General features: G+C 35.3%; 1 protein-coding gene and 1 pseudogene across 1 annotated transcript; both read left to right on the top strand.

The window, feature by feature from the left end:
- The window catches only part of LOC110115546, a 17,710-nt pseudogene extending 15,473 nt beyond the window's left edge, over positions 1 to 2,237 (top strand).
- Positions 2,238 to 3,889: 1,652 nt separating this feature from the next.
- LOC110115532 (F-box protein SKIP28) lies at positions 3,890 to 14,776 on the top strand. Its single transcript, XM_020848796.2, has 4 exons — positions 3,890 to 4,293; positions 10,742 to 11,052; positions 12,099 to 12,281; positions 14,610 to 14,776. Exons 1-4 carry the CDS (start codon positions 3,946 to 3,948, stop codon positions 14,683 to 14,685), a joined length of 918 nt encoding a protein of 305 aa, XP_020704455.1. The 5' UTR covers positions 3,890 to 3,945; the 3' UTR covers positions 14,686 to 14,776.
- The last annotated feature ends 8,870 nt before the right edge of the window (positions 14,777 to 23,646 follow it).

Raw genomic sequence — 23,646 nt, 5'->3', positions numbered from 1 at the left:
GGGGTGGGGTGGGGGGGGAGGAGGGAGTTTTTCCTCTTAAATCTCATTTGGGGGTGAAGTTGCAATTCTCAACAAGGTAACATTATGTTTGATTTTTGTCACTAAGTATGCTAATTTATTTATTGCTCGAGTCCTAATAATTGTTTATGCTTCCTTTTTTTTCTTGTTTATGGTTGAACCTGGTCCATAAATTTTGAATTTTGTAATACAAGTCTGCTGATACATTGTTACCATTGATATAATGCTGTTCATATTTGTTCATTGAGTTGGAAAGGATTCCCTGTTATATCATAATTCATGACATAGATTTTATATTTTTGAGCTATTTTGTGCTTAAAAGAAAAGCGCATATCATTGAGTAGGAACCGTTTTTTTTTTTAATTTATTTATTTATGCAAAAATGATGGTGTTTTGCAACTTTTAAATTCTATGTGATAAACATTGAAGTGGTGAGAAGTAAACAAAGATGAGCATAGACATTATCCATATTTGCGCACCACAATTTAATTTGATTGTGGTGAAAGGAAAGCGAAGCTATATGCTAGGACACACGGTTCAAGTGATGCGTCACAAGTTTACTCAACTGTAGCAAAAATTAAGCAAGGTTGACTTTGTTTGAATATAAGTTTGGATTTATCATATAGAATTTGAGAACTTTGAATGAGAAGAAGACAATATGATAAGAAGAGAATAATTATTATCTATTTTCAAGAAATTAATTGGAATGAAAAAAAATATCAATAGATAAATAGTTGAAGATTAAGATAATTATCGGTGAAGATATTATGAATGTAGTTTGTGCTTATTCTTCTTCAGACTGATTAGATGATAATTAAAAAAAGTAATTTTGGGAAGTAGATGAATGACTATCGTGTGTGCCTAATGAAGAAATGATGGTTATTAGAGGCAATATAAATTGAATTATATGTTGTAATGGAATGGGATATGAGAGAATTCATGGTGGTTTATGAAATAGGAGATTGAAATATAATGGAAAAAAACTGTAACTGATTTCACAGTGGTCTATGATCTTATAATAGCTATTATATATTTTAGGAAATGTGAAGAATATCTGGCTACTTCAAAAAATTGTCACCAAATCAAATATATATATTCTTTAAAAGAAAAAAATAACCTTGCAAAGATCATAAGATTATTTTATCTGAAAACTTGATAACGTAATATAAGGAAATAGCCATGGATATATATCTAAAGAGTATACAAAAAACAATCAATTATATCCTAGGATAACATGATGAAACTTCAAAGTTCAGAAATATTTTGAAAAATTAATGAATCTAGGATAATATGGTGAAAATTTTCAGTAAATTGTTAGGTAATTAATGTAGTTAGATTGGTACTAGATAGTTAATAGGTGTTTTATGATTTTTGTAATACTAGAAATGCTCCCTTCTTAAGAAGCATTAGGGTTATGCAAAAATAATGAATGAAGAAGCTTTAACTGCTCCCTCACTTTCCAATAATTATCTGGAGTTACATGCATACTTTAATTGCTGAGAAATTATTCTGTGCGAACGCCGGATGGTTTGGTGGCCAATCAGAACCCGCCACCGCATCCGGTACACAGCAGTACCGAGCACCAGTACCGAGCAAAAAAGTAACGTGGCGCGTTCTGGTTGGCTGTCGGATGCTGTCCGACTTAATTGCTTGCCCATTCCCCATTGATCAACCTCCAGGTGTCCTTTAATTGTTGGTTCTCCTGTTTTCCCTTATTGTCTCACTGTTTTCTTTTTGCACTTACTGTCTGTTCTACATTGATGGTTGCTTTAATTTCTCGTGTTTACAGGAATTTGATTCTTCATATGGCCCAGCATGGCATTGCATTGTGGGTACGAGCTTTGGTTCTTACGTGACACATTCTTTGGGAGGTTTCTTGTACTTTTCGATCGAAAAGGTTTACATTCTTCTCTTCAGGACAGCTGTGGAACCCTTAGATCATCAGCGGCCATGAACGCAGCCAACTTTCGGGTTTGCAAGCAAATATATTTATATATCTCTGCGTCTAAATACAGTGAGTCTGAACTGTTTCTTAATGGTACCATCATCAGCTAAAATGAAACATTTGATGTAATTTCAGAATGCATTTCAAACTCTAAGAATCGTTTGTTCTATGTTTCTCTGCACAAAAGCATGCTTGTGGACTTCCAAAAGCACCGTTCAGGTAATTTTGATCCGAGCAATCAAACGAAATTTATTTTATATCTTTCTCAAGTAAATTAAATGATTTAAATGCAATGTATTTATCACGCACCATGTATGTATATATTGAATTGTTTCTTGCAGGATTTCAGCATTGTTTTTTTAAATCAATTATATTACATTTATGCTTCGTTTGGGATGATTTTTTTTTATTTTTTAAAGTAGTTTTTTAGTACAAAAATTTTAATTTTTATTCTAGAAAATTATTTTAAAAAACAATAAAAAAGCCGTACCAAATGGAGGCTTAATTTGGGCTTTCTTATTATTTCTTAAAGCAGAGAAAAATTGTCCCAAACGAAGGTTTTCGTATTGCTTTTTAAAGCAACTTTTTAGTAAAAAAATAAATTTTTGTACTAGGAAGCTACTTTATAAAGCGGAAAGAAAGCCGTCCCAAACGAAGGCTTAGTCTTCATTTGGGATGGCTTTCTTACGCTTCTTAAAATAGCTTTCTAGTATAAAAATTAAAAATTTTATACTAGAAAATTGTTTTAAGTAGTAAGAAAGGAAGCCTTAGTATTCAACTAATTGAAAACTCTTATTAAATAGATTTCAAACATTATATTTTTCTTAAGAAATTCAGCTTGAATGGAGGTTTTAATGGAACATAATTTTTGTTTGAAAATTGCTCAATATCAGAGTAATTTTTCGGCTCTTATCAAGTTCTTTTTTTATCTTTCCCAAAAAAAAAAAGGTTCTTTTTTTATCTACTTATAATTATTTTTTTTTCTATAGTATTTAATTGTTTCTATATTTATATTTAAATTGTTGGAATTAATTTTGAAAAAAAAATTATCGGAATCAAGCAAATATGGCTGCAATTTGATTGTTTGCATTTATAGTGTAATGCTTTTTAAATTAATTTTGAAAAAGTTATCTTCAAAATCAAGCAAAGTTGGGTGTCGTTTGGTTAAATGCATTTATAGTGTAATACATTCTAAAAATAATAATAAAAAAAAACATTCTAAATTCGTGCATTTCAAAATTTAAGCATTTAGTTGGGTGATTTTCAAATGCAATATAAGAATTTGATGTATTTAAAAATAATTATATTTGATCTATTGTTAAACATACTGCAAATTCTTCTAGTTATTTAGGTTTCGTTTGGGACGGCTTTCATGTTGCATCTTAAAATAGCTTTCTAATACAAAAGTTAAAATTTTTGTACTTAAAAGCTACTTTAAGAAGTATTAAAAAAGTCGTCCCAAACAAAAACTTAATGTGCCGTGGCTCTTGCTAGCTAGCCCCGACAGCTTGGCACTAGTCGCCGACAGTTGCCACTAACATTGATTATTGCTCGTTCACTGAGATTTACTCTAAACTAACCCAAAAATCTATTAAATTTATTTTACTCCCAACTAAATAATTTTAAATTAAATACATTAAATTTATTTTATATTGCTTTGCTTTCACATTACCTTCTTTTTAGCAAACCAAATGACCCCTTAGACCAATTTTGATTAAAATTTAAGTTTTGTAGACACAAAATTATTGACCATAGTTGGGAAATTTATCATACATAACAAGAAAATTTTTATATAATATTTAAATCCCTAAGTTTAATATTCTAATGTATAAAATATATTAATATTTTTTTTGATATAATTGAAAGATTAATATATGATATATAGATAAATATAAAAAATTTAAAAATCGCATATTTAAATGTATAAAATTCGTCGATATGCATTAACCACTGGCGGCCTTATCTGCTGCTACACTCTGTCAATGGAAACACCTCCCACTGCTGAGAACGTCTTCCCCAATATTCCAGCCGGCGACGCTGCTGAACCTCACCGAGCTCTGTTCTTCGTCCTTGGCTATCTCCGGCTGCCGGATCGCCTCGCATGTCGGCAAGTGTGCAGGGCTTTCAGCGACGAGATCTCGGCCAACGAGACGCTGTGGCGCCACATCATCGTCGAACCGCCGCTCAGTACAAAGATTCGTGACGACTTCCTTTTGTGGATTACATCCTTCGCGAGGGGAAATTTGAAATCCTTAGCATTGCTGCGTTGCTGGCGGGTCACTGACGCCAGTCTCCTGCACGTTGTTGATCAAAATCCCTACATCACCAAGGTGTGTTTGTTTTGTTGGATACATACGGTTTACCATATTTGAATTTAAATATTATGCTTCTTTGGATAATTATTGATTTGATTTAATTGTATTTAAATTTAAATGTCTTTGGTTTTTCCGAATAAAGACTCACACATCTGGAAGACGGATTTAGTATTCGGGTGTTTTATGTATAAATAAAGGTTCATATTAGCAGACAAACCTACAAAAACTGTGAGAAATTTAGTTATAATGTTGTGGACTATCATATGCGAATCCTAAAGGATTGGAATGGGATTTGTGTGGATGTGATGCGAACAAAACACTAAATATACTGAAGAAAACACTAATTATAAATGAGATAACTATGCAATTTGAAGCTGCCTATAAATTGAGGCAGAAGATTTTAGACCAATTTAAGGATGTCGAGAACTCTAAAAGATTGAAGGATTAAGAGAGCAACCATCAAGGCTAAGCTCTTTCTTTGCGTTGCATGTATGAGCCCTAAAAATACATGCCCGGCCTAAAAAAAATACGTGCTCCGGCCTCAATTGAGACAGTTTAGGTATTTTAGATCAAGTTTTTAGAAGGTTATTTTTATCGAAAATAAGATGTTATCCAGATATTTTGCTCTCATTTTGTGAGAACTTTATGATGTAGTTCCAAATTTCTCATAGATACAAGCCTCTATGGTTGATTACCCATTTGGTAACCAAAAATTTTTTTGATTAAGATTAATCATTCTATAGGCACTAAGTGCTAGGTGTATACTAGCAGCTAATTGATTTAGGATTGAAATTTATCACTTTATATTTAGAGCAGAAAGTGGGGGGAATAGTGATGGTCTCGATCAAGATCCAATTATTCTATCATCACGGGTTATCATGATCCCTAATTTATTTAACTAGAGGAGGTAGTCGACCCAATCTAACTGAAATATTATTGTTGGTAGCTTGAGTTGCTTTGTCTTACGAAATCTTAGAGACTGGGGGTAGATATTTATTTAAGGGGATAAATTTAAATCAAATATATGTAACAGAGGGCTTTGTGATGTGGACTCACGTTTTACTACCAACTCCGCAGGCCTATTTACTTCTTCTACTTACAACTTATACCACCACTACTTAGCGTTCTCTGCTCCTATAACAAATTAAAGGAATATAGTACAACATTTTTTTTTTTTTTTTAGAAATATAGTTCCTAAGAAATATACATAGAGAATCTGGGCTCAAAGGAGAATAGAGAATATTATCAATACTTTTACATGTTGCTAAACCTTTTGGTTATATGTTTCTTGCATTTTGGTGTTATGTTCTTTTCTTGCTATACAGCTTCCTCAACAAATTAGTATCAGAGCTTGATGAGGGTGTTTGACAAGGCAGAAAGCAGCAGGAAAAATGCTCTTAACGACGATCAGAGCGAGAACGCAATGTTGACAACTCAATCAAGTATACTCATATAACTAGATGAACTTAAAGCCAATTTTTACTCATTCTCCACTAAAATGCGATGGTAATACGCAACCCATCGCTTGAGTTGCTTCACTTGACTGCTGAATGGGTCTTCATCGAGGCAAAACGTCTGTTAACCACATCTAGAGATGCGCGTGGATAGACCTGAACTCACGACTTCAGACATGGAAGCAAATTTCCAACATCAGGGAGATATATCTGATTCTGCAGACGAAGAAGTTCCCTATTTAAGGCCGCGTAGGGTCAGAGGCCCACCCAAGCCACAAGGGGACTTTCCTGTAAAAATGGATATCCAATTCTTTGACGGCAGGTTACATATGGAGGATTACCTTGATTGGGAATGGTTCATCGAGACATTCTTTGAATATATATAGATATTCTTGCTGACAAGCAAATTAAATATATAATTGGCAAATTGAGAGGTGGTGCAAGTGCGTAGTGGCAGCAGATTCTACAAACCAGGTATAAAGAAGGTAAAGGATCTATTCGGAGTTGGTCACGGATGAAATAGTTACTCTGGGGTCGCTTCCTGCCCATTGATTTTGTGTTGTTGTTGTATATGAAGTACGAGCATTGTTATCAAGGCAATAGAAGCGTTAGTGATTGTATGGAAGAATTCTACCGCCTTAGTGCCCGCAACAATCAAATTGTAGCTCGTTATATTGGAGGATTGAAAGAAGCCATTCAAGACAAGTTGGAACTGAACTCTATTTGTTCATTGTACATGCTTCAACTTTGCTTTGAAGGCTGAGATATAGTTGAATCGCCCACCTTGTGTTTTTGCAAATCGGTGACACTTCACTTATTACTCCACATTTGACAATAAGAACCACATTCCCACAATTGCCAAACCAATCAGCAAGAGCAATGCAACTACAAGACAGGCTCAACATGTTACTGAGAACAAATTTGCAAGCAGACCAAAGGCGCTGATCAATGATAATCCATATGCCAAACCGAACACTATGAAGTGCTTTCAACCAGGCCACAAATCTAACGAGTGTCCAAATCGCCAACAACTACAGCTCTTGGAAGGCGAATCCAAAGCCAATCATGCTACAGCCGAAGGTGATATTGATGATGAATATGAGGAGGTCGAAGGGGATGAAGGAGAACCGATAATCTGCATTCTGGAAAAGTTGTTATTGACTCTACAACAGACTGTTGCTTCATAACGAAATGTCATCTTCGGGACTAAGTGCATGATTAATGATAAGGTGTGCGACCTTTTAATTGATAATGGCTGCACTGAAAACATCATTTTGCGATATGTTTTTAATGCATTGCATTTAAAGACAACAAAGAGCCCAAATCCTTATAGGATTAGCTGGGTAAAGAGAGGCATGGAAATTCTAGTATCCAACATGTGCAGGGTGAATTTCTCGATTGGAAACACTATACTTGTGAAGTTTTGTGTGATGTCCTAGACATGGATGTTTGTTACCTTATCCTTGGGCGTTCATGGCAGTTCGATATGGGGATTACGTATGACGGGCATACAGATGCATACACTTTTGAATGGAAAAACTGGAAGTTGTGTTTGCTCCCTAATCCACAACACGCCTCTGTATCTGACAACAATGAGAAACCTGCTTTATGTGTTGTTTTTGGGAATTCGCTCCTACATTCAGAGCGTGCAAACAAGGCGTTGTTTGTTGTCTTCATGGATGAAGAAATTTTTTTTTTTAAGTCCTCCCTCCCATTACCCTATGGAAGTGCTTCAACTACTATCAAATTTTTTGGATGTAGCCCCTATTCACCTCCCAAACTAGCTCCCTCCACTGCGGTCCATACAACATCAAATTCATCTAATTTCGGGAGCCACCTTACCGAATTTACCGCTCTACAACATGAGCCTTGCCGAACACCAGACCATTCAAAAAATTGTTGATGATTTGATACAAAAACAGATGATCCAACCTTGCCTAAGCCCCTGTGCGATGCCCGCTTTATTAGTACCAAAGAAGGATGGCTCATGGTGAATATGCATTGATAGCTGAACTATTAACAAGATTACGGTTAAATACCAATTTCATGTAGCAAGATTGAAAGATATGTTGCATCATTTAACAAGCGCCATTATATTCTCCAAGATGGACTTGCGCAGTGGGTATAATCAAATATAGATACGGCTCAATGATGAGTGGAATATAGCTTTCAAGACTCATGATGGCCTATACGAGTGGAAGATAATGTTGTTTGGTTTATGCAATGCTCCATCCATGTTTATGTGCTTGATGAATGAAATTCTAAAACCATTACTCAGTAAGTGTTGCGTAGTTTATTTTGATGATATCTTGATCTATAGTCCGTCTACTGATGACCATTGGAAGCACCTAGTGGAAGTTTTTGCATTATTAAGCAAGCACAAATTGTACTTAAACAAATACAAATGTGAATTTGCCACAACATCAGTTCATTTTTTGGGTTTTATCATTTATGCAAATTGTGTTAGCATGGACCCCTGCAAGGTTACCGCCATAAAAGATTGTCCTCGTCAACATGCACTTACTGAAGTTCATATCTTCCATGGGTTTGCTAACTTTTATCGAATATTTATTTGTGGATTCAGTGTAATTATAGTGCCTATTACAGACTGCTTGAAACAATAAATCTTTATGTGGAATGTATAATAGCAACATAGTTTTGAAACTATCAAAACATCCTTAATTTCTACTCCAGTGCTCACTATGCCAGATTTTAACAAACCGTTTAATTTAGACACGGATGCTTTAGTTATTGGAGTTGGTGCAGTGTTGTTCAAAGACAACAAACCCATTGAATTTTTTAGTGAGAATTAAGTCCCGTGAGATAAAAAGTGGTCTGTTTACTATCATGAACTTTATGCGGTTGTGAGAGCTCTTAAGCAATGGGAACATTATTTGCTCCATCAGGACTTTGTTTTATGTAGTGATCATCAAGCTCTACAGTATTTGAATACTAAAAAAAGTATCAATCAGATGCATGCTCAGTGGGTAATATTTTTTAAAAAAATTAGCTTTGTCCTGAAATACAAATCCAACAGTCAGAATCTGGTAGCAAACGGCCGGCCTTGCTTATTAAACTCCAAACTGAGATATCTGGTTTGGAATTACTCAAGGACTTGTACTGCCATGATAAGAATTTTTCCACACCTTGGGAACATTGTTCCACTAACAAGCCATTTGGTAATTATACATTGAGGCACGGTTTCTTGTTCAAGGGCAATTCTCTGTGCATCCCTTCGTCCTCCGTGTGGTGGCAGCAGTTAATTAGAGAAATACATGGAGGAGGCTTGTCAGCACACCCGGGGTGAGAGAAGACCGTTGAACAGATGCAATTGCGATTTTTTTGGCCTCACCTAAGGAGGGATGTAACTTATTTCGTTGCAAGATGTTACGTATGTCAAGTCTACAAGGGAGTTTGCTAGAATGTAAGTCTTTATACACCATTACCGGTCCCAATGTCTATTTGGGAGGACTTGAGCATGGACTTTGTATTGGGCATACCTCATACAAAGAGAGGCGCCGATTCTATCATAGTTGTGGTTGAAAGGTTCTCTAAGATGTCCCATTTTATTTCTTATAAGAAAATGTGCGTCGCCTTTGGAGTAGAACGGTTGTTCTTCCATGAAATTGTTCGGCTTCATGGGTTGCCCCGAAGTATTTACCTTAGATTGTGACGTGAAGTTCATTAGCCATTTTTGGAGGGAGCTTTGGAAGCAGCTCAAGATAGAAATTAAGCTCAGCTTGACATACCACCCACAAACAGACGAACAAATGGAAGTGGTAAATAGGACACCTGGCAACATGCTTAGATGTTTGGTACAGGATAATACGAAGCAATGGGATGAAGTCTTAATTCAAGCTGAGTTTGCTTACAACTCAGATGCCTAACAAGTCTATAGGAATGTGCCACTTCAGTATAGTATACACAAAGACACCAAATCACGTAGTGGACTTAGCTATCATCCCAAAGTGCCATAATGCTGCAGCAGGTAGGTTGGCTGAAAATTTTAAACTAATGCTTGAAGATATTCACAGCAAGTTAGAGCAATCTAATGACTCTTATAAAAGAAATACTGATCTGCACTGTCGTCCAAAGATCTTCCATCCATGTGAGCTGGTAATGGTCCGATTAAGGAGAGAAAGATTCCTGTTAGGAACCTATTCGAAGCTCAGCCCCCGAAAAACTGGCCCAATTGCAATTAAGCAAATAATTAATGATAACGCCTACATTGTGGACTTACCACTAGATGTTCTGCCACTTTCAATGTTGAAGATATTTTTCCTTACTATCTATCAAATGGAGCAGCTACCAAACTTACATTATCGAGTGCAGACTCTTCTGAAGTGGGGGAGAACTGATGCGGACTCACGTTATACTACGAGCTTCGCAGGCCTATTTGCTTCTTTCACTTACGACTTATACCACCACTACTTATCATTCTCTGCTCCTATAACTAATTAAAGGACTATAGTATATCATTTTCCTTTTTTTTTTTTAGAAATATAGTTCCTAAGAAATATACAGAGAGAAATTGGGCTCATAGGAGAATAGAGAATATTATGAACACTTTTACAGGTTTCTAAACCTTTTGGTTCTCTATTTCTTGCCTTTTTGTGTTATGCTCTTTTCTTTCTATACAGCTTCCTCAGCACTTTGTATCCTATGAAGTGTACCTAATGATCTATCACTCAAAGGGTTTTTAGCCATTGGAAATTTTACGGGCTCTAGATGTTACGTAATTTAATCATGGCATTTGAGGCAAAACCACCCAGTTAGAGGGCCCAATCGTAATTGTTTGCATGTGATGCCATTTGACAGCAAAATTATTATTTAAAGGACATGTCACATCTTTATTGATGAAAGATCATTTGAAAATGAATCGTATCGATATGCTTGACAATGGCTAATTGTTGATTGCAAAGCAAGAAAAGAATATTATGGTAAAATACAGATTTTTTTCTGTTATATGAATACATTTTGAGTTTTTTAACATTGAAAACATTTAGCAGCTGTGTATTCCTGGTTGCACGGCTTTAACTGCAGATGGTGTTGTGAGAGCTGTCATGCGGTTGGCTGAGCATAAGGGCCATCTTGAATGTCTTCGACTCAACGGTCTCTGCAACATAAAAAGAGAACATCTTAACGTGCTGAAATCTCTCTTGTGCAAAAACAAACAACAAGAAGCTTTTCATGCATCTTTCTACAGCGGTTGGAGCTCCCTTGCTCTTGACAGTGATGATGGACGTCCAATTGATGTTGATATCTGCCCCAAGTGCAAGAATGTGGGGATGGTATTTGATTGCACCAGAGAGGAGTGCAGGTTGGTACCTTTTTTTTTAATCTTAGCTAATTTGCTAACCTAGTAATTTTACTTTGTATAATAAACAATATTTATCTTTCTAAATTGGGATTTTGTCATATATGGTGAACTAAGTTGAAAAGGTAGGCGGTTTTCCTAAAAGAAAAGCATGCTACTAGTAAAAGGCGTCATCATGGTTAACTAGGCTTTGTTTGGAAGAACTTTCTTACTAATTTTTAAAACAGATTTTTTAATACAAAAATATCTAGTTTAAAAAAATTTTATATTAAAAAACTGCTTTGAAAAATAGTAAGAAAGTTGTCTCAAACGAAACCTGTATTCCATAAATCAGTATTTTCTTACAACTATAATCATATATTTGGAGAACGTTATCTTGAACTCACTATATCTTTATTGCATAAACGAACTTTGCTCGAGTTGAATTTGAAATCTTTGATTTCAAATTGAGGATAACCTAGCTTGAACTCCATTGATATGACATTTAGGCTTTGTTTGGGACAACTTTTTTATTGCTTTCTAAAGCATATTTTTAATACGAAAATTTCTTAAATTAATTTTTTTTACTAGAAAGCTGTTTCAGAAAGCAGTAAGCCATCCCAAATGAAACCCTAATATATTAAAAACTCTTTATTTTTGCGGTGAGGTTGTATATTGTATTGTTTTCTCCTGGAATATCTATAAGCGTAGAAACGAAAGAAACCAAATAACCTAAAGAAATATAGACGGGTTGTATTACCGTGTAGATTGTACAGCACAAAAGCTTTTCTGGTGGAAAAAATAAGTGAATTCTAATTCTAAATTAAATTTAATAAGTTATTTAGCTTAATATTCTCCTTCTGAAAATATTTCTTATATTACTAGCATTATCCTGCAGCTAACCCAAAGTCCAGCTTACCCTCTCGATGTAGCTAGCCATTCTTCCTCAGTTGCTAGGAGGAACCTTCACATCTAAAATGCTGATCCTCAACAAGCTTGCTTGTTAACTTCAGAACTCTTTTTGCCTAGCTTCCACTGCTCTTAATCATTTGATATAATGCAAACTGCAGGACAATGAGGAACAGGTGGAGCCAATGTAGAGGTTGCTTCTTCTGCATTGCAAGGTGCGAGGAATGCGGAGGCTGCGTCGACGAAGATGAGCTTGGAGAGGATACAGCCTGCCCACATGTGTTGTGTGCTGGCTGCTGGCTTCAGCTCCCAAAATGTGATACATGTAATAGGCCATGCTGCAGGCAAGACTTGAATGCTCAAGCTTTGTCCTCTGCTGGTTTTGTGTGTGATCAGTGCAGGGATTCTGAGCTCCTTTGAAGATTTGGTTAGTGGAGAGTGGAAATACTTTGATAAAGTTGTTTTTTTTTTTATCATACAAGCATTTGTTAGAAGCAACAACAACATCAAGCCTTTGTCCCACTAAGTGAGGTCGTCTACATGAATCTTTTTTCTGCATTGTGTCCAGTTAAAAGTCAAATTCTCGTTTAAATCTAATAAAGAAAAATCATTTCTAATATTTTCTAGCCAAGTCTTTTTAGGTCTATCTCTACTTTTCTTAACATAACTCAAATCTTATACCTCTACTTTCCTAACCGGGTCATTGGAAAGCCGCCGTTTTATGTGACCAACCCATCTAAGATGGCTCTCTCTAATCTTATCTTCCACTGGAGCTACTCCAATCTTTTTATGTATATGCTCATTTCGTATCCTATCTTTAAAGGTAAAGTCACTCATCCACCTGAGCATCCTCATCTCGTATTAAGCATTTGTTAGAAGCTTATGAAAAATATTTATAGGATCCTGATTGTGGAATCTGGATGAACTGGTGATGAATCAGTAATGTAGTTTATGCTTATCTCCTCATACATAGTAATCTTATTTTGTGATGCAAGTTGTGACTACTTAGTGATGATGTTCCTTAGATGACTTTCTGGTTTGAAGGAATGTAAATTCTTTTTCTTTTGCATAAATGCTGTCATGCTATTTGAGTAAGGTTTTATTTGTGACGGTTAATTTTTTTATTAAAAAATTGCTTTAAGAAACAATAAAAAAATTGTCCCAAATGAAGCTTAAACTTATGTAAAGGCTGTAACAGCAACAAATAAATAATAATAAAGGCAGTAGCAGCTGCAAATAAAATAGGAAATTGATAATACTGAAGCCAGTCTCAGCAGCAAACAAACTAATAAATAGATAATAACGAAGGCTGTAGCAGCAGCAACTAAACCAGTATATAGATAATACTAAAGACAGTAGCAACAGCAAATAGATAATACTAAAGGCAGTAGCAGAAGCAAATAAATTTAATAAATAATAATAAAGGTAGTAGCAGCAAATTAACCAATAAAGTATAAAGTAAAGATGTAAGAACGAGTCATTGGCCCATTGCTAGGCACTAGCAAAGCTGCAACTAGTAGTGAGCTGTAGAAATTCCTCTCTGTGCAAAACCATTCAGATTTTAGATGCCTGCATAGGCATAGATAGTCAACTAGTTGAAGTTCATCTTCCCTTGGTAGATCATGTAATAATTCCCTTCATTCCTCAAGTAATGCACGTACACCGACTCATTTAACACACTGAAATGACAGATCATACATAATAATGCAAGCAGTGAATAGATCATGGAACTCTTGGTGGTCAAACTTAACATCGGCCAAGGAAATTGATGAGCTAGAATTCGACTGCAAAATTAGCTGGCCTATATCACGGGTATTTCTCTTCTTAGTTCTTACAAACATGCTAATGACGTTTTAAATTATTTGTCCCATTTTTACTGTCACATTGATTAATTGCACCGTATTTTCTACATTTTCATATTTGTTTGTCATCAACAGCTAGGTTAACATCTCATAATGACCACATACAATTGAGGTCATCCTTCTTGTTTTCTTAAGAACTTTTACCCCATCTTTTTCTTTTCCATTGATATCACCAATATCAACATCATCAAATTCATTAATCTCTACTTCAATTTCAATTCCATCACTAACAACTTGTACATTTTCAAGAAAAGAAGTACTTTCAATGATGGTATTGGAGTCCTCCATCTAACAAATGAAATTAAACATAATTACAAAGTAAAATATTTCTTTGAATTATGATTTGTTAATGCAAAAGAAATCATGTCTTCAGCACAACTATCAACGTGCAACCTAAACATACATATTAAATAGCAAAGAACATTGAAAAGAAGTGGTGCTCATCATTCATCATCATCAAAATTGAAGAATTACTTTTTTGATTGCACAATCATAAAAAATCACGTATACACGATATATAGCAATTTATAAATTATAACCATCAATCACAAACCCAAACAACCTTTCACTACATGATACTATACCATTATAGGAACTTATAATATAACATCATGGCATTTCAAAGCAACAAAATCTCATTGAGTCATTATATTCCTGTAGTTTATCCATAGCATTCATCTCAAAGGGTTGTAAACTACACAAGTGCATTGACTTAGGCTTCGTTTGGGACGGCTTTTTATTGCTTTCTAAAACGGAGTTTTAGTACAAATTTTTTTATTTTTGTACTAAAACTCCATTTTCATGCTGCAGGCAAGACTTGAATGCTCAAGCTTTGTCCTCTGCTGGTTTTGTGTGTGATCAGTGCAGGGATTCTGAGCTCCTTTGAAGATTTGTTTTGTGGAGAGTGGAAATACTTTGATAAAGTTGCTTTTTTTTTTTATCATACAAGCATTTGTTAGAAGCAACAACAACATCAAGTCTTTGTCCCACTACGTGAGGTCGGCTGCATGAATCTTTTTTCTCCATTGTGTCCAGTTAAAAGTCAAATTCTCGTTTAAATCTAATAAAGAAAGATCATTTCTAATATTTTCTAGCCAAGTCTTTTTAGGTCTACTTCTACCTTTCTTAACATAAGTTAAATCTAATACATCTGCTTTCCTAACAGGGTCATCGGAAGGCCTCCGTTTAATGTGACCAAACCATCTAAGGCGACTCTCTCTAATCTTATCTTCTACTGGAGCTACTCCAACCTTTTCATGTATATGCTCATTTCGTATCCTATCTCTAAAGGTAAAGCCACTCATCCACCTGAACATCCTCATCTCTGCAACATTTAACTTAGTATTAAGCATTTGTTAGAAACTTATGAAAAATATTTATAGGATCCTGATTGTGGAATCTGACGCAATCTCAATATGTAGATTAGCTTAGGGATGAACTGGTGATGAATCAGTAATGTAGTTTATGCTTATCTTCTCATACATAGTAATCTTATTTTGTGATGCAAGTTGTGACCACTTAGTGATGATGTTCTCTTAGACTGATTTGAAGGAATGTTCTCTTAGACTGCTAGCAAAATCTGCAACTAGCAGTCAGCAGTAGAAATTCCTCTTTGTACACAACCATTCAGATTTTAGATGCCTGCATAGGCATAGATAGTCAATTAGTTTAAGTTTATTTTACAACACAATTGCATTAACAATTCTATTCAATTCTCAAGGACTAACAGTACTCCTATTGACTGAACTATCACCGTCTTTTCTTGGTAGATCATGTAATAATTCCCTTTATTCCTCAAGTAATGCACGTACACCGACTCTTTTAACACACTGAAATGGTAGGTCATGCATAATAATGCAAGCAGTGAATAGATCACGTAACTCTTGGTAGTCGAACTCACTATCGGACAAGGAAATATGTGAGCTAGAATTCGACTACAAAATTAGTTGGCCTATATCACGGATATTCCTCTTCTTAGTTCTTACAAACATGCAAATGACATTTTAAATTATTTGTCCCATTCTTACTGTCACATTGATTAATTGTGCCATATTTTCTACATTTTCATGTTTGTTTGTCATCAACAGCTAGGGTTAACATCTCATAATGACCCCATACAATGGCGGTCATCCTTTTTGTTTTCTTAAGAACTCTTACCCCATATTTTTCTTTTCCATTGATATCACCAATATCAACATCATCAAATTCATTATTCTCTATCACTAAAAACTCGTACATTTTCAAGAAAAGAAGTACTTTCAATGATGGTATTGGAGTCCTCCATCTAACAAATGAAATTAAACATAATTACAAAGTAAAATATTTCTTTGAATTATGATTTGTTGATGCAAAAGAAATCATGTCTTCAGCACAACTATCAACATGCAACCTAAACATACATATTAAATTGCAAAGAACATTGAGAAAAAGTGGTAACAATTCAATAATAATTTCTAGAGCAAAGAGCATAATATAAATCATATACCCTAAAACTTAAAAAAAAAAAAAAAACTAAAATTCTTAAAGGATGTTGGCATTAGCATGTATGTGAAAATTGAGGTGAAAAATCTTGAATTACATCCAACATATGAGTTCAAAAACTATCAATACGAAAATAGTTAAAAACCTTAAAATGTAAAATAGGCAAAGAGAGAAAAAAATGTAAAAATTATTGGATTATTGAGAGTTCGTTGGAGAAGTCTCTAGAGGTTGTGAGATGTAGCTTGTAGGCACCGACAGATATTGAAGAACCGACGAGAGAAAATGAGCGAGAAGAAAACAAACAAAGTTGAAAATAGAAGTTTGAGAATGAGAACGACTGAACGAGTCAGTCGCCAAGCTGTGTCGCATGCTTTAATCCCTAGGTTTTAATTAAAATCGGGTTGTATTCGTGTCACCTTTGGATTTTCGAGTCAACTCGAGCCCAATCTGATTTTAAAAATAGGTCAATATATTGAACATGAATCTAACCCGTTTGCTAAATTGTTTGAGGGTTGATCCGAACCCAAAATTTTTTTAGTTAGGTTTCGGGTCGAGTCAAATATTGACACCCCTAAACACAAAGATAAGAGAGTACAAGTAAGAAACTCAAGAGCTTTTATGTGAAAAACCAAGAAATGGAAATACTAGCGGGCCTATCTTTTCTTTTTTTCTTTTTCTTTTTTTTATTATGAGGCCTATCTAATTATAAACAATTCTAGTAGTATTTGTCATCAATTGTAAATGATGTTCTTCCTCAAGAAAATGCATTGATTTAATGTAATAAAAATACAATATATATAAAATATTATGTGATTGAAGTTGGAAGAGCTCTGTGGATTGGGAGATGTCTTCAAGAAATCATTTTCTTGTTTGTTTTATTGTACTCCTTTGAGAAGAGGAATCCATAGGCCAATTAGTCTAGCATAAAATCCAATGCTGACGTTGAGAGTTAGAATTGGTGTTGATGGCATGCGTCGATTTTACAAACAATGGCAAACATTGACATTATTTGTGATGGTAAGTGAATAGGTTAGCTAGAGTTGGTGTAGCTAGGCAACAATGGCAAAAAAATATTATGAGAGAGGATCATAGTTAGGCGATAGTGATCAAATATTGTGTTTGACAACGAAGGTCAGATTATCGTAGTCAAATAATGGTGGTCAGAATATTATAGTCAAGAGACGGGGCGCTAAAGGACCGCAGTCGATTAATGATAGTCAGAATATTGTAGTTAGCTTATAAAGGTCAGAGGACTATAGTTTGACAATGGTGACGTAGGGACATTTTGGTTGGAGGATAGCAATAGGGCGACAATGTTTATAGGATCGTAGTCGTGCAATAGAGGACATAAGACAATAGATAAGATGCAGTGGTCGAAGGACCATCATAAGATGATAGTGGTTAATTGTTAAAGGGTTGTAGTTGGTTGATGGTGATTGGAGGATTATAGATGGACAATGATGGTCGAAGGAAGATTACTGAGCAACAAAATGAAGGACTATAGTCGATTGATAAAGGTCAAAGGATCGTAGTCAAGTGATAGCAATATGAGGATTGAGGCAATAGTTGGGACATTGTGGTCTGCCCGAGGGCCACACTTAGATGAAGGTGGTCAGACAACTGTATTCAGATGATAATGATTGGAGGATTGTGATTATGCTATGTTTCGACGATGGTGGTCAAGCGATTTGATGGTGGTCATTAGGTGATGGTTTGACAGCGACGGTCAGGCTATGATTAGACTAGGGGTATAAACGAGTTGAGTCGAGTTTTAGCACTATCAAGCTCAACTCGTTAGACGGAAAGCAAGCTTGAGCTCGAGTCGATCTCAAAAGGTGAGCTCAAACTCAAGCTCGTCCCATTAAAATCGAGTTCGAGCTGGCTTGCAAGCCGCTCAATTTAGTTTCTCATTTTTCCGATTGTGTTCGATTTTTCATTTCTCCCACCTGTGTCCGATTTTTCATTTCTCTCACTTGTGTCCGATTTTCTCATTTTCCCACCTGTGTTCACCAATATTGCGAAATTTGGAGCAGCGGTCACTTGGAACGAGGCATTAAGTATTATAGTCGGCTATTAATGAGCAACCGAATGTATTCATTAACATATATTATAATACATTTTATATATTATTTTAATTAAAGCAAATATGTCCTTCCCAACTCCCACGCACCTGTGTCCGTCTCAAATGAGCTCGAGTTTGATTGAGCTTGAGCTCTACTCATGAGCTCGATAAGCTCGGCTTGTGAGCCCATAAACGAGTTGAGCTCGAGCCCGCTCTGCTCACATAAATCCCTAGGTTAGACAGTGGCAGTTAGACGATGACGCTCGGACGGTTGCTTAACAATTATGCTCGAGTGGAGATTTGAAATTTTTTTAGCCTTTGAGCTCTCTTGAATATCAAGCCCAATTCCAAACTCTAAGTCCAATGTTTACCATTATATAGAGAGTGAAAGTCCATTTATAGATAGAGAGTCATGCCCTATAAATATAGCAAAAATCAATAATACTCCATTGTATGACTTACATTAATTCTCTCAATCATAAACCATTCCTTCAGTATTTAAGAGCCTTAATAATGTCGGGGTAAAGGGATCTTGGATTGTTGGACTTGTCTTATTGAGATGCTCAATTCGGGTATAAGCATGCAAATGTTGGAGATCTTTAGTTCATTCAACTATTGTAATGAAGTTTTCAATTGTGCTTCAAGTGCTTGATTTGGACTCATTTGGGTTCAGATTGATTATTTCTTATATCGTTGGGTTCGTCTTGCCGAGACATTTATTTTGACTAAATTGTCTGAAATCAAAGTTTGGATGGCTTGAATTTAATTTTAAAAGTTTTCAATCCAAATATGCATCGAGGTTTGTGTTTGATCAAGAAGATTTTTTATGATGTATCAGATGTATATTAAATCAAATCCAATGATTTGAATATTTAGATGCTTTGATTGGAAGAAAAGCTAACGCATCATAAAATTTTGAAATATTTTATCTAGTTCGTTTTTCAATGAATTTGAAATTCACTCAACCAATCAAATTTCAAATGCTTTAAAAATATGCCGCCACTACAACCACCAACCGCGATTGAAATCGTCGTCGTCACCAAACACCACCCTACCTCACTAGCACGGGCAAGCAACCATATTGCTATAATTCTCATATTTTCTTATTAAATAAATTTTATTTCAAATTAAATATAAAAAAATAATCTCCAATAATCATAATACACTCAATTAAACCTTTAAAAATATTTTAAATATATTATATTAATTTTTTTACCAAAAGAAATTCTTAAATATATTATATATTACTACAATTCAGTAAACTCTCATTGAAATATCTCCTCCCATTGGAAAATTATTAGGTCGAGACAGCGGACTTAAAAATAGATCTGAATTTATTCAATTAAAATTTGCCGCGTGGACTGTGCTTTAACTGTGCTTTGACTACGTTTTTTTACTGCGCTTTATCTGCACTTTACCTGTGCTTTTGATGCGCTTGACTTAAAATTTTGCAGACAAATATATATTTTACTTGTCAATATTTTATTAGACACCGAACATATTAATATCCGAACCTAATAATTTTCCCCTTCCATTAGCCCCTTTGAGTTTGAACTGCCGATTGAGAGCCTCGGACGTGAGGCCACTACACCTGTTGAAAATCAAGTACGCCGGTCAAATTTTGGTCATGTCAGCAAGAAATTTGCTGGTCAACATCGGGAAAGAATTACTGCTTGTCACAATCAGAGTTGTAAACGGCATATTCATTCATATGAGATCGTAGGGCTACAAATGAATCAAGTATTTAATGAGTTTCTAGTGATTTGATTCGATAAGAATTTTTTTATGTTCGTTTGATAAGGTAAATGGATAAATTTAAACAATTTTAACAGTACTCAATAGCTAAATAAATAATCTTGAGCAACCTGACGTTGAACTCATTAATATTCACGAACAATATCATTTAGAGCTCGTGAATATGTTTGTTAAGAGGCTCGGTTATGCCTTATTTAAATAAAAATAAATAGTATATCTTATTTGACTAATAAGATAATTTAGTTTAATGTTATTAGACTTATTTTAAATTAATGTTTAAAAGATATTTAATGTTATTTAACTATTATAAGTTATAAACTAACGCTATTTAACTAATAAGATATATATATATATTTATGATATGTCATGAAAAAATTATCTTGATTGAGCATGAATCTCAAAGCAAAATTAAGTTGGAAACTTTAGAAATTAAATTTGGGATCATCTGTACTCCGATTTCAGTAAACTTAGATGAATGGAACATCTCGGAAATACGAACCCAACGACACCAAATTCAACTCAATTCAAACAGGTCCAAATCAAAGACCCGAAGCAAATTTGGAAGGTTCAAATCATAATTTGGATGACCAAACGGTTTCCAAATATGACATGCTTACAGTCAAATTGAGCGGCTCGACGAGTCAAATTCAACGATCCCAAGATCGTCAAATTATGATATCATTAAACATTTCAAATACCAAATAAACGGTTTATAATCAAGATAATCCACATCAACCATCTATTCAAACCACTCCCAAATTACCCTCGATCTCCCTCCTATTTACTGGCATGCCACTCTCAGAAAATGATAAATAGATCCCTCATTCCTCATGGAAGGAGGAGGAAGGAAAGGGAAGAAGAGAAGGAAAAGTTCTCTTGCAACCAGACTCATGTCTCAGGCATCGCCGGATTTCAGCCCGGCCATTAATTTATACCGGACATCAGCCCAGCCACTAACGGATGCTAGATTTTTGCCCGGCCACCAACTGACGCCGGAATTCTGCCCAGCCACCAACTGATGCCCGAATTCTGCCTGGCCGCCAACTAACGTCATCCTTCCACCCGACTTTTTCCTATTGTTGGACTTCCACCAGAGAAAGGCCTTTCCGACCTGCCTCTCTCTCTCTCTCTCTCTCTCTCTCACACATTTGTGGCCAAAGGAAAACCCCCCAAAAAAAAAAAACATGGTAGTCAGGGTGAGCTTTTGTAAGTAGGTTGGTTCGATTTAAAAAAAAAAACTTGAGGTTTGCAGTTATTACTCTATGCTATTTGCTATAATTTTTCAAATGATAGTTGAATTCCTTTCTCCTTGCATCGCCTTTTAGCTCTAGGTGATTGTTGAGTCTACTTTAGTTCTTTATGTCACTACTTCGATTTTGCTCATATGAGCATAGAATCCCTCCTCCTATTCTGCCGTTGTGATTAGGCAGATAGTTGAGCTTCTTTTCTTAGTTCTTTTTCACTATCCTGGTTTAGTGAACATTGAGTCTTATTCGTTCGTTGGTTCGATTTGATCAGGCGGATGTTGGGTTCCTTTTTTTTTCTGTCCTACCATGTTTGCATGATTGAGTGAGCATTATATGAATGGATAATTATTGTATGAGTGTATGATCATTGCATGCTCATGAGATTGTGGCCTGACCATCGCATGATTGATTGATTTCTTATATGCTTGTGTGATTATATCAATATTGTGTGATCACTACATAATTGATTGATTTTTGTATGCTTGTTCGATTATATTTTTATTGTGTGATCACTATATGACTAATTAAGTTTTGTATGCCTATGTGATTGTATATGTATTGTGTGATCACTGCATGATTAATTGATTGTTATGTGCTTATGTAATTGTGTGTGTGGTTATTACATGATTGTGTGATTATAAGATAACCATTGCATGTCGGATTGCTCATTATATGATTTTGTGTAGATTGTTGGTTGTCATGAGTATGCAAAAATTGTGTAATTATATAATTGTTAAGTGATTTTATGATTATCATATGATTGCATGATTGCATGCTTTGGAGACCATTGTATGATTGTGTGAGCATATCATGATGGGACATTTATTGCATGATTGTTGCGTGATTGTATGCTTATTGATTCTCATTAGTTGATTGTAGGATTGCATCTTCCTAGTGAGTTTCGTTTGTGGGTTGTTGGATTGTACCTTCTTAGAGATAAGGAGGTCAACGCCAACACGTGTGGTTCTCCCATTGTTCACCACACCTGTTGGGGTTGTGTTTGTTGACCTCCTTTTTGGCATCGGTCACTTGCACAATCTTATCATTTTCATATTTCGTAGGCTTATCTGTTTGCTTGTATATTGCACCGCTATGTTGATGAAGGGTCACCTTGCATATGTTACCTCGACTCGTTGGCGATCATAGGATTACTCGTTTTTTTATCACATGTTGTCCTCTATTTGATTCCAAAATACATGTGGTCGGGTCAATGACGATTCGATGTAATTTCATGCATTTGGGCCTTTATCGCGCATGTTCATTTTGTGCACAATTTTCTTTTAATCGGAATCTTGTTTTGTGAAATGGATTGTGCGAGCGCGTCCGGATCGCTGAGATCTTTCAAACGAGTTCATTTTCGCCTGAATTGGACATCGTTTGATAATCGAGATTATTATTATTATTATTATTATCATTATTTTCAAATGTATATATATATATATATATATATATATATATATATACATAATAAACTAAATATATAAATAATGATAAATTCGACATATTATTCAAATAAATTTTAAATCGAGTTTAAATACAAATCAACTTTATTCTACCTTTTCACATTTATTTGAATGAGGTAAATTTAGATCTAATGGCTGAGAAAGAAATATGAAAATTGCCATTTGATCTCAGCCCTTAGATCTAGGGCATCAAGGGTTTTAATGTGATTTTGGTTCTTTTTTTTTACAGAGGGAGAGGCACCACTAGGGCCGGCGACGATAAGAAGAAAAAAAACCGGAAGTGGTTATGGTTTATGAGCATAACTATAGTGATGCATCGAATGGGGGAAATCTCGTGAACTTTTGGGTTATAGATATTATTATCCATCGAGGTTGGTAGGTGAAAGCCTCTATCCTCCATGGCTAATCGTATCTATAACTCCATCTGCTCTCTCATCGGCCTGCTTGTGTCGATTGTAAAGGTCTACGACCATTTTGTCCTACGGGATAGTGTGATCGTACCCTTTGCATTCGAACCACACGAGCGGAAACCTTTCGGAGACCCACAACTGCGAATTGGCCTTAGATCTTCTTCAACTTTAAAGAGCTTGCTGCCCTCAAAATCTATAAATGGACACCCTCTTCTTGCATGAAGGGGGATCTTTTGGGGCTTGGACCTTGGGTTAAATATTCAAGAGAGCTATAAAGTATGAATTCTCAAACATCGCTGTTAACAAACCCTCATCGCTTGCTTGCTACCACCAAACTTTCATTGGAAGATCATCGAATGACATCCAACTGACTGTCACAGCAGTACCTTAGCTAGACTATCACCACTAGACCTTTAACAGACCATCCAC

Source organism: Dendrobium catenatum, unplaced genomic scaffold (genome assembly GCF_001605985.2).
Source record: "Dendrobium catenatum unplaced genomic scaffold, ASM160598v2 fragScaff_scaffold_651, whole genome shotgun sequence".
Lineage (NCBI taxonomy): Eukaryota > Viridiplantae > Streptophyta > Magnoliopsida > Asparagales > Orchidaceae > Dendrobium > Dendrobium catenatum.
This window is presented reverse-complemented; position numbering and strand designations above follow the sequence as displayed.